General features: G+C 36.2%; 1 protein-coding gene across 1 annotated transcript; it reads right to left on the bottom strand.

Moving 5' to 3' along the window:
* Positions 1-1,551: 1,551 nt before the first annotated feature.
* LOC103489850 (long-chain-alcohol oxidase FAO2-like) lies at positions 1,552-10,105 on the bottom strand. Its single transcript, XM_008449169.3, has 3 exons — positions 9,665-10,105; positions 4,106-4,384; positions 1,552-3,472 (listed from the first exon to the last, which is right to left on the bottom strand). The coding sequence occupies exons 1-3, from the start codon at positions 9,872-9,874 to the stop codon at positions 1,742-1,744; spliced, it is 2,220 nt and encodes a 739-aa protein (XP_008447391.3). The 5' UTR covers positions 9,875-10,105; the 3' UTR covers positions 1,552-1,741.
* Positions 10,106-12,056: the final 1,951 nt, after the last annotated feature.

Raw genomic sequence — 12,056 nt, 5'->3', positions numbered from 1 at the left:
GTTTACCGTGCTACTAACTAATGGTTACTTGCTCTCTAGTGTTACTGCACACACCTATTGAAGTTACGTCCAAACGTCATCTCACACACAACATCCAAAAAATGGAAAAAAAAAAAAAAAAGTGTTTGAGAGTGGTTTACTTGATGGAATTGTTGAACGACTAATCCAAATTGTCTCTCTATATCTAGTTTTGTTTTGATGGGTTTAGTGCTATCTGATGGTTTTTTTTAGGATAGTTTTGTAAGTTACATTAAAGAGTTTGATAATAATTTACAAATGATGTGATGCGTTTAAAAAATTAATTTTCATTGAATTGATTGGACAAATTGTCATGAATTTGCGTGTGTTCATGCAATTGCATTAATTGCACGAGAGAAGCAAAGCACAAGCAGACAAGCAAAGCTAAATATTAAATAACCTCCAGCGAGTATTGAGGAAACGAAATAAACTAGTATTAGTTGTTTATTGTAGAACATGTTATAAGGATTTTGGTGTTGAGTAGAATGCATCCAGCATCGAGTATTGAGTGATCTTCGCGAAATCTAGACATGTTAGATGGATTTAATTTCAGAGGCAATACCTGTACATTAACAATGAAGCCCACTTTTCATTTACGGTTAAAAAGTGGATCATTTTTCAAATATTAGTTTATGTACTTTTGAAAAATATTATATTATCACGTTTTTTAAATTAATTAAGTAAATCTTATCTAGTGCTTAAAATTATACTCAATTAAGTAACCAAATAATGTTTTAGTTACTATTGAGTATTACTCGAAAAAAACATCGGTCCGGAACAATAAATGCAAGCACTGTAGCATGAAGGACCAACACTATATTTAAATTGACTTTGAGAGTACTTTGTCGGAATTAGCCATTAATGCATTCTTTCACTAATTAAACACAAAACTTCTTCAGCCTTTTCTTGAATTCAATTAAATAACATATATTCTTTTGGATACCAAATAATTAAACTGATAAAAATATTTTATAAAGAATAGAAAAATTATTAAAACTATTAACAAAATATAAATAAAAAATTAAATAGACGGTAAAAAATTGAATAGACTTTACCATATTTTATAAATAGTTTTAATTTTCATTATTAGTAGTATGTATTAAATAATAATAAAAACAACAACGACCCGACAACGATTATAATAGATAAAATGAGTTTAGCTTAACCGTAATCGAGAAGCGCAAATATTGAAAGGTCATCAATAGAGTATGATATTATTCTCTAATGGGAGTTAAATATCTAATATCAAGAATTATCAAACAATGTTAAGTAGTTTTTGTGCCAATGTAAATCATAAAAATTGCTCCACTCTTTGCTTGAGCTTACCTATGCAAGAGTATTTATACAGGAATTACTAATTCCTTAAAAGAGAAAAAGGTGATTAAAAATAAAAAAAAATATTGAACAAATAAAATATCAACAATTAGTTATAACCAACAATTGGTTATTTTGTTCTAACCAATAATTAGTTATAGCCGTTGTCAACATAACTCATCTCACACAAACATATTTACTGACCTCTAAAACATATTCTTGAACTGAAATTTAAATATTTGATATCACATTTATTTTCATTTTCATTTTCATTTTCGCTGATAAGTGACAAAAGCCTTCCTAGAAGAACGGATTGAACTAAATAAAGAACTTTTCCTTTTCTTTATTTTTATTATTCTAATAAATACTAATTGAAGAACTAGAAACACACCATCATGAAGTTTGTTCTCTAGTTGTTCAAAGATTCTGCAATTTTCTTTGAGATGCAATAGGCTGTGGATTGAATTGTGATCATTGGATTCACTCCAACTGCTGTTGGTAACACACTTCCATCACATACAAATAAACCTTCTGCTTCCCAACTTTCACCATTTTCATCCACTGCTCCTTCTTCCTTTGTGCTTCCCATTCTGCAGCTGCTCATCTGATGTGCTGAGCAGTACATGGTCCAGTACTTTTGCCTCGACCACGGTCCACCGACTGCCTCAACCGAGTCGAGGAACTCCTCCAAGTCTTCCTTCTTTGTACCTTGACATCTGATTCTTTGGCCATCACTTCTATAGGTGCCAATCTCAGTTGCTCCTGCTGCAATCAAGATTCTCAATGCTTGCCTCAAACCAATTTTTAGATTCTCTTTATCGGTTTGGTTGAGTCGGTACTTGACGTTGGCCTTTACCTTTATTTCTCCTGCACCTTGGTCTCTTACCAAAGCAAAAAGGTGAGCGGTTCGAGAGTACTTCACCATTGCATCTTTCATTTCGCGTCCAGAAGTCCACGGAAACAGTGCAGCAAATGAGGCTGGTCCAACTGCAGGGGTTTCAATTATGGCATGGCTATTGGAATATTTTGAGACTACATTGTGAAGGTAAGTAATGAGCCCTCCCTCGTATATTTTACCCTTAAAATCGGATAGTTCTTCGGGGAAGTACCCCCAAACCAAAGAAACTGGATGCAAATGAAGATTGGTGCCTATGTTTTTATTACGCAATCCGCTCGCAATAAGTAAAGGGGGTGTCAGGAGAGAACCACAAGCAGAGATTGTTGCTTTCGCCTCGATATGGAGTTTTTTCGTGACGTTTTTGCTTAGCGGAGTTGCAATCACTCCTATGCATTTCTTTTTTTTACTTGTGTTATTTGTGTTCTCCAAAATGAACTTGTCAGCATGGCAGCCTGTGAGGATCACTGCACCACATTTAACAGCATCAACAAGCCAAGTAGTATCGGTCCCTTTCTTGTCACCAACTCTACACCCATAACAGCAAGAGCCACAATAATGATCTTCTGAGGAATTTCTGGAAACCGAGTCGACTTTCAAACCAAGATTCTCACAGCCTTTTCGAAGAACTTGATTTTGAAAGCTTTCTACCCGACATCCCCTCGTCACTCCAATTCTATCACACACTGCATCCATTGCCAATTGGTAATCGATGCTCCCGTACAAAGGAATTTTATGATCAGTAGACCATTCATCGAGAACGGATTTTGGAGTTCTAATTGATGCAGACCAGTTTATAGCAGAGCCTCCACCCACAGTAGTTCCAGCCAACAGCATAACCTTCCCATCGAGAGTTGACTTGAGTCCACCTGATTCATATAGTTCATTCATGGATGGACCTTCTAGGGAAGAATAATCTTCAGCCACGAAGTAGTTCCCTTTCTCGAGAACGACTACTTTCAAACCCGATTTTGCAAGAACCGCAGCAGCAACTCCGCCACCACAACCCGAGCCAACAATCACAACATCACATTTGATCTTATAGGCATTACCATGTTTTTTATCTTCAATTACTTCAAGGCCTTTCTGTGAAAGAGACCGGAAAAGAGTGGAATCATCTTCATTGCCAGTTTCTATCATTCCCCTTTCAAGAGGCCGCTCTTTTTGGGTATGATTCAACTGTTTTCGGGTGTCTACTTCATAGCCCATCGCTTTCCATGCAACGTTTTTAGTTCCCTCATCGATCTGACACAAAACAGAAAAGAATCCTCTGTATAATAGTACTCAAGAGTCGGTACCAACAGAACTTTCATGTTGGTACTTAACTTCTAAATATTGAAAAAGAGGAATCCTATAAATGCCTATATAGATGAAAACAAATAGTGAAGGGACCAACTGGAAAAGAAATGAGTAAGGCCCCCTTGGATAACACCTTCGCACTTTTCGTTTTTTTGTTTTATTATTTTTTTTATTTTGTCTTACTGTTCGAAAATTGTGCTTGTTTCTTTTAATTTCCTTACTGCAGTTTTCACACTTCTTGAGGAAACATTAAAGAAAACAAGCTTAGTCTTCAACATTATGAAAACTTTCTACATCAGAAATAAGAAACTTATGGATGATGGAAGTAGTATTTATACACAGTTTTCTAGAGAAGAAAAAAAAAAGAGAGAAAAAAAGGAAATTCAAACTAAAAACGAAAGCATTAACATACAGGACAAGGTGTTACTAAAGCAAGTTGTTACTCCTACCAATAATAGAACAGAAGAAATGTTAAAGTAACAATCATACCAGAATATTCTAAAGCAATGTTGAATATGAACACCAAAACAAAAGTACAGTAAAAAGAAACCTGAGAGTACAATAGAAAGAAAAAGTTACCCTGGAGAAGAATTTGAAGCAGCAGAAAATTTTAATAATCATGAAAGTCATTCTCAAAAGTACAGTATACTTGTGGTGAGCCATAGACCAATTCTTGAGAATCTGTTCTCTCTTCTCCAAAGAAATCTCAGAAAATTTAAGAAAGAAAGGCCATCTCCAATCAAAACAAACATTCCCACAAAGCAACAATGTCCCAATTCTAAAAGAGAGAAGTCTCAGAACCAATTTCACAAGAAACACAGCTTTTGGATTAGCCCTCTCCACCAATAGGTCAGCTACCTAAATATTGGCATATGCAGCGATGTGTATCTTTTCAGAGATGGAAGGAATACCGCAATCATCCTAGAGAAGGAAGAGAATATCACATACTCAATTTTATTCTATATTTAGCAATGTATAGGATACAGAATATAGTGTGACAGATGTAATTTATTTTTTCCTAAGATAGCTACCATAGCTGATAAATAAGTGATAGAACATGAGAAGAAATGATCTGAATATTGTAATAGGTTTTAACCTCTGATCAATAATATCTGGGCGGGAGGGGAGATTCTTGGGAGTCTTGTGTTTTGTATTTACTATTCTGATTTTAGACATGGTATCAGAGCCAAGTTCGAACCATATCCGTTCCTCTCTCTAAACGATAACCATGGCAGAAGAGACGAATAACCAGCAACTCATTGTGGATGGCAATACTGTGTCGTCCAAGTTCATTGAAGATCTCACCGAGAAATTAACCAAGGCGATGTTTCGAAACTTTCAACCGCCGCTTGGTCCAGCCACAGGACCTGAGGGAGGGCTACCACCAATGACGATAGTGTTCAACGGCCGTAACTATGGTGTATGGTCGCAAATGGTGGAGGTGCTCCTTGCATCTAAGGACAAACTCGGCCATATCAATGGCGAACGAACTCAACCTGCGTCTAATGACACAGGCTACAAGCGATGGATGTCTGACAACTCCATGGTAAAAGGTTGGATTCTCAGCTCCCTTGACCCTAATTTGATTGGGAATTTCATACGGTTTTCTACTGCCAAGGAGGTATGGGATAGCATCAAATTAACATTTTTTGATGGTAATGACAACACCCAGATCTATGATCTTGAAGTAAAGGTTTATGGGTTAAAACAAACCGGTACACTAGAAGATTATTTCTATACTCTACAAGGACTTTGGAAGGAGATTGAGTTTAGAAAACCAAACCCTATGACCTGTCCCATAGATATTGAGAAATATAACAGAGTAGAGCAAGATAGAAAGGTGTATATTTTCCTTGGGGGTCTTGAGGACAGATTCGATGGCATTCGGGCCGAGATCCTTAGGATGACACCATTACCAACTGTTGAAGAGACGTATGGACATGTGCGTCGTGAAGATGTGCGTCAATCTGTTATGGTTGGCAAGAGCACGGATTTGTCTAACTCAGCGGCAATGATTGTGCAAGGTGCAAAACAGGTTGCTGGTGTTCCTCACATCAGTACTAACTCAACCCATGGGAACAGTAACAACTCGGTTCCAGGAGATCCACTGTCTCTGTCATCGCAGGTACAGGGAAAGGAATCCAGTTCTAATCAAGGTGTTGTACACTTTACAACACGATACAACAAAACTGAAGCAGTTCTCAAGTGCACCCACTGTGGCGGCAAAGGCCATAGTAAAGACACCTGTTTTAAAATCCATGGGTACCCAGATTGGTACAAGGAGTTGAAAAAGAAGCAAGCTGAGGCAAAAAGAGGCAAGGTCTCCATTGCAGTATCGGGTAAGAATGGTGATGATTCTCCAAGTGAAGGTATAATCTTTCTCTCCTCCAACTTGTCTAATGATAACAGTACATGGATAGTTGATTCCGGTGCATCTGATCACATGACATTCACTAAAACTGATCTTACTGCTGAGTGTGTTACAAAGAAAACTGAGATATTAAATGCTAACGGAATCTCCTATCCAGTGAAATGTGCAGGAAGTATTAAAGTAACCTCTCAGTTAAACTTATCAAATGTACTGGTAGTACCATCTCTGGCTACGAGGCTAATGTCAGTCAGTAAATTGACAAAGGACAGAAATTGTGTGGTAAAGATGTATTCTGACTATTTTATAATCCAGGACATCCTCACGAAGGAGATCATTGGGCGTGGTATTGAAAGAGATGGGTTGTATCATCTTGAAGATCTTAAAGCTGGAAGAGCAAGTTTAGTGGTTGATCAAACGGAAGTGCAGAATAAAATTTGGACATGGCACCGACGTTTGGGTCATCCTTCTCTTGGGTATATGAAGAAACTTCTGCCTCATTTATTCAAGAATAACAATCTTACTGTGTTTAATTGTGATACTTGCATAAAAGCAAAGAGTCATCGTGTGTCGTATGCACCAAGTTCAAATAAAAGTAATAGTCCTTTTGATTTGATTCACTCAGACGTGTGGGGACCCGCTCCTGTAAGCTCTATAGATGGAAATAAATGGTTTGTGTTATTTATCGATGACTGTACAAGAATGACATGGGTTTACCTGTTAAAGAGTAAAGATGAAGTGCCAAGTGTTTTTAAAAATTTTTATACCATGATTAAAACACAGTTTGGAAAAGGGATTAAATTTTTTCGGAGTGATAACGGCGGGGAGTTCATTGGAAAAGTACTTAAAGATTTCTTTGTTCAAATGGGAATTGTACATGAGACCTCGTGTGTAGGGACACCGCAACAAAATGGGGTCGCCGAACGGAAAAATAGACACATCTTGGAAATGTCACGAGCACTGTTGTTTGAATATCATGTTCCGACAAAATTCTGGGATAAATCAATCCTTATGGCGGTATATGTATTAAATCGATTACCCACAAAGATCAATAATTTCCAAACTCCTCTAAAAACATTAGAAAAGCATCACTCCATTCCATCGGTTCTTAGTCTGACACCAAAAATATTCGGGTGTGTTGCATATGTCCACGTACCAAAAACACAACGCTCAAAACTTTCACCTTATGCTGTACGGTGTGTGTTTCTCGGTTTTGGGCAGAATCAAAAAGGGTATAAGTGCTTTGATGTAGACTCTCGAAAATGGTACGTTACGATGGATGTTACGTTCATGGAACATGAGGCATTCTTTAAACCCACCATACAATCGGATCAGGGGGAGAACAGTAGTGAATCCGATGTATGGAAGAACAAGGATTTATTAAGTTTTCAGGGATGGACCCCTGGTTGTGAACAGTATGGCCAGGATGGCGTTTCTGGTACTGATAAATCAGATGGAAATGGTAATGGAACTGATGAATCGGATGGAGATGGTAATGGGGCTACGGATGGAAATAAACCACTAGAAATGTACTCTAGAAACAAAAACAGAGCAGTCTTTGGAATGGAAAGTGAAAATGAAGAAGTGATACAACCCAATGAAGAACCACAAGGCCCAATGTCTCCTGAGGATCAGCTTCAGGTAAGTCTTCCTACCTCTAAGTATACGTTACCAGTCAGATGCAATAGGGGTATACCACCTAAACGGTATGAACCAGATGAAGATAGGCATAAAAAGAGCAAATACCCCATTGCAAATTTCGTAGATACCAAATCTTTATCTGGACCTGTAAAAAGGTTTAATGAGAACTTATTGTCCTGTAAGATACCAGAAAATGTAGATGAGGCAAAATCTGATCCGAATTGGTCACAAGCTATGGAAGCTGAAATGAGTGCATTATATAACAACAAAACTTGGACTTTGGTGGAACTACCACAAGGGAAAATACCTGTAGGGTGCAGATGGGTGTTTTCAATTAAGTACAATGCTAATGGGGAGATTGACAGATACAAAGCGAGACTGGTTGCGAAAGGGTATACACAAACACAGGGTATAGATTTTCAAGAAACTTTCTCACCCGTAGCTAAACTAAATACCATTCGAGTTTTGTTGTCTCTTGCAGCTAATTTAGACTGGCCTTTGCACCAATTTGATGTGAAGAATGCTTTTTTACATGGAGAGCTGAAAGAAGAAGTGTACATGGAGCAACCCCCAGGATACAAAAGTACAAATGCCAAGCCGATGGTGTGTAAATTGAACAAAGCGCTGTACGGATTGAAGCAATCCCCACGTGCCTGGTTCGGCAGATTTTGTAGAGCAATGCAAAGCTACGGATTCAAACAATGTGACTCTGACCACACATTGTTCCTGAAAAGAAACCAGGAGAAGTTGACAGCCTTAATCATTTATGTCGATGACATGATAGTGACGGGAAATGACACACAAGAAATTGCAACTCTGGAAAAGAAACTCTCAGGTGAATTCGAGATGAAGAATTTGGGAGGATTGAAGTATTTTCTTGGAATTGAGGTAATGCGATCAAAACAAGGTATTGTATTATCTCAAAGAAAATACATTTTGGATCTACTCGCAGAGATTGGAATGCTGGACTGTAGACCAGCTGATACACCTGTAGTTCAAGGGGTTAAATTAGGAGAATTTCCAGACCAAGTACCAGCTAACAAAGAGAGGTACCAAAGGTTGGTAGGAAAGTTGATCTATCTAGCACATACAAGGCCGGATATAGCCTATGGGGTTAGTGTGGTAAGTCAGTTTATGCACAACCCAAGTGAAGACCACATGGACGCAGTCATGCGAATAATACGATATCTGAAGGGATGCCCAGGCAAGGGTATAACTTTCAAGAAGAATGGACACCTTGATGTTTCAGGTTTCACTGATGCTGATTGGGCAGGGAGTGTAAGTGATAGAAGGTCCACAGCAGGTTACTTTACCTTTGTCGGAGGTAATCTAGTAACTTGGAGAAGTAAGAAACAAAGTGTTGTAGCACTCTCTAGTGCAGAAGCTGAATTCAGAGGAGTTGCGAAGGGAATATGTGAATTATTGTGGTTGAGGAGGTTACTCGGAGAATTGGGATTCGCACCTACTCAGGCAATGGACTTATATTGTGACAGTCGACCTGCGATTGATATCTCTCACAACCCGGTACAGCATGACAGAACTAAACATGTGGAGATAGATCGACATTTTATAAAGGAGAAACTGGAATCAAATGTCATTCAGATGGTGCATGTGAGATCAGGGGAGCAACTCGCAGACATATTAACGAAGGCTGTCATGAGCAAAACGTTCACCAGCATAATTGACAAGTTAGGTATGCAAGACGCTTACATACCAACTTGAGGGGGAGTATTGGCATATGCAGCGATGTGTATCTTTTCAGAGATGGAAGGAATACCGCAATCATCCTAGAGAAGGAAGAGAATATCACATACTCAATTTTATTCTATATTTAGCAATGTATAGGATACAGAATATAGTGTGACAGATGTAATTTATTTTTTCCTAAGATAGCTACCATAGCTGATAAATAAGTGATAGAACATGAGAAGAAATGATCTGAATATTGTAATAGGTTTTAACCTCTGATCAATAATATCTGGGCGGGAGGGGAGATTCTTGGGAGTCTTGTGTTTTGTATTTACTATTCTGATTTTAGACACTAAAAGCCCATATGAACAAACAAACAAACAAGTTCTCAGTACAGGAAAGAATAAAAGCTTAAAAGGAATTCGAAGTAAGAATATAACCTCATCTGGGATTGGAGCTTGAAAAGCAGAGGATTGGTAGAATGAAAGAAGAAATTGGTCAAGTGGGGTTTCACTAAAAAGAGGCAAAGGGGGAATGAGGGCTTCACAGAAGGCAGCCATGGCTTCCATTTGAGAAGAAGAGAAGTCATGGTTGAGGTCTGTTCTTCGTCTTCTCAATAAAGGGTGAGATGTACTTTCTGTATCCTCCATTAATGGTTCTTGTTGAGCTTGAGATTTCTTCCCCGGTGGTGTTAGACTGAGCTCCGGCAACGAAGTGTGATTAATACCGCAATAAATAAACAAAGAGGAGAGAGAGAAAAAAGAAGAAAAAAGATGGGATTTCACATCCCAAAAGGATTGTGAGTCCCAATTTCTATCCAATTCGAAACACGTAGGGAGATTATGATGTTTGGCCCTGCTGCTGGCAAATTGGAAAGAAACAAATGTTCCAACAAATTTCCTCTTTAGGAACTAATTATTTCTTTTTTCCTTTGTTCCAAACTTTTGTACCTTTCATAGATGTGAAGATGCTAAAGTATTAGTTTTTATAATATAATGGGATAATTGCAAATGTACCAATTATATTCAAAATAATTAAGTATATAGCAATATTTTAAAAAAAATTGCAAATATAACAAATTTTGTCAAAATCTATCAATGATAGAAGTCTATCACTGATAGACCAACAAGCAAATATTGGTCTATCACTGATAAACCATAACGATAGACTCTATCGCTGATAGACTTTGCTATATTTGCAATTTTTTAAAAATATTGCTACATACTTAATAATTATTCTAAAAATTGCTACATATTATAATTACCCTTTTTATAATCATATCTAGAATATTAAAAGAAGAAAAAATCGGAAATTTAACATGAACCATTTCAATTCAACTTATAAGTATATTACATTTGAAAATATGGGATTTTTCAAAAATAAAACAAAAGAAACAATTAACAAATTATCTAGGCTTTATAAAAAATTACTACAAAAAGTAAAGAGGTTTTTTAAAAAATATAACAAGTCAATAAAACATTTACGGTGTATAGAACAATTTTGAAAACAAAAAAAATCTTATAGGCTCACAATGAAAAATATCAAAAATACCCCAGTTAACAATCGATTAATCAAACACACGAATGCACAAGTAATCTTCTTTTAAACAATATTGTAATATTGTCTAAACGAATGATCTACAATCGTGTGTTCTTTCTTTAACGATGGGGAAAAGATGTCAAATTTAAACGATCGTGTTGACCATGACAAACGATTATGCTGATCATAAAAAACGATTGTGTTGATTATGGTAGGCAATCGTGTAGTCTAATGTAAATAATTGTTAAAAACTTCAAATCTAACAATTGTGTTGACCATGCTAAACGACCGTATTGACTATGGTAAATGATTGTTTAGATCACGATACATGATCATGTAGTTATTTTTAAACGATGGAAAAAAAGATCACTTCAAATTTAAATGATCATGTTGACCACAGTAAACGATCGTGTTGATAATTTAAATGATATTTAAATGATATTCATATTCTCGGATATGAGGAAGATGAAGAAGAATATTGAAACAATCATTGAATAGCTTCAAAGAATCTTACCGAAAATGATTAAGATGAAATAAGAGATTTAAATAGAAGAATAAATCGTTAAAATTAGAAGAAAAAAATCTGAAAGAGGAGATGAAGAAATCGCAAAGAAGATGAATAAATCGTAAAGAAAAATAAGAAAGAGAAATGACAAATCGTCCACAATATTTAAGGACAAATATGAAATTTATGAAAAATAAAATGGTGGCTTTATGTGATTTTGTTTTTGTTATACGGGATGTAAATATTTTTGGATTTTGTTACATTTATGTAAATTCTCCAAAAACAAATATATTTAGACATTTCTCTACATCATAAATATTTTGTCCATGTTACTATTTTTGATAATTTTCCTTAAAAATATGGGGGTTTTTAAAAAAATATAACAAAGCATCAAAATATTTACACTATATAGAACAATTTCGAAAAAGAAAAAAGCTTACAAGCCCACCATGGAAAATACAAAAAATGTCTCCGTCAACATGCAATTAATTAGCACTCGCGCTTAATATATTTGATACACGATCTTGTACCAAAATCATTTAGATTTGGCTACACGATTGTTTAGATATGGTTACCCAGATCTAAACGGTCTTTTTTTCAAGATTCCTTTGCTACACAATCGTTTAGATTTAGATATTTTTCGCTTAGATTTGGGCAATTTTTTTTAGATTCTTTGGCACACAATCGTTTAGATTTTGCTATTTTTTTGTATACGATCAAGGATTTAGGTAGTCAAGTCTAAACGTTTTTTTTTAAGATTTTTTGGGACACGATCGTTTAGATTTGTT

Source organism: Cucumis melo, chromosome 4 (assembly GCF_025177605.1).
Source record: "Cucumis melo cultivar AY chromosome 4, USDA_Cmelo_AY_1.0, whole genome shotgun sequence".
Classification (NCBI taxonomy): domain Eukaryota; kingdom Viridiplantae; phylum Streptophyta; class Magnoliopsida; order Cucurbitales; family Cucurbitaceae; genus Cucumis; species Cucumis melo.
The sequence above is the reverse complement of the archived record's forward strand: the minus strand, read 5'-3'. Positions and strand labels throughout refer to the sequence as shown.

What these genes read in the sequence shown, in the direction of transcription:
- LOC103489850 (XM_008449169.3), bottom strand. Translation starts at nt 9,874, where the DNA reads ATGGAGGATACAGAAAGTACATCTCACCCTTTATTGAGAAGACGAAGA. An exon ending in AAGCTCCAATCCCAGATGAG is followed by an intron (nt 4,385 to 9,664) that starts GTTATATTCTTA and finishes GCCAATATTTAG; the next exon opens with GTAGCTGACCTATTGGTGGA. An exon ending in GCTTCAAATTCTTCTCCAGG is followed by an intron (nt 3,473 to 4,105) that starts GTAACTTTTTCT and finishes GTTTTGTGTCAG; the next exon opens with ATCGATGAGGGAACTAAAAA.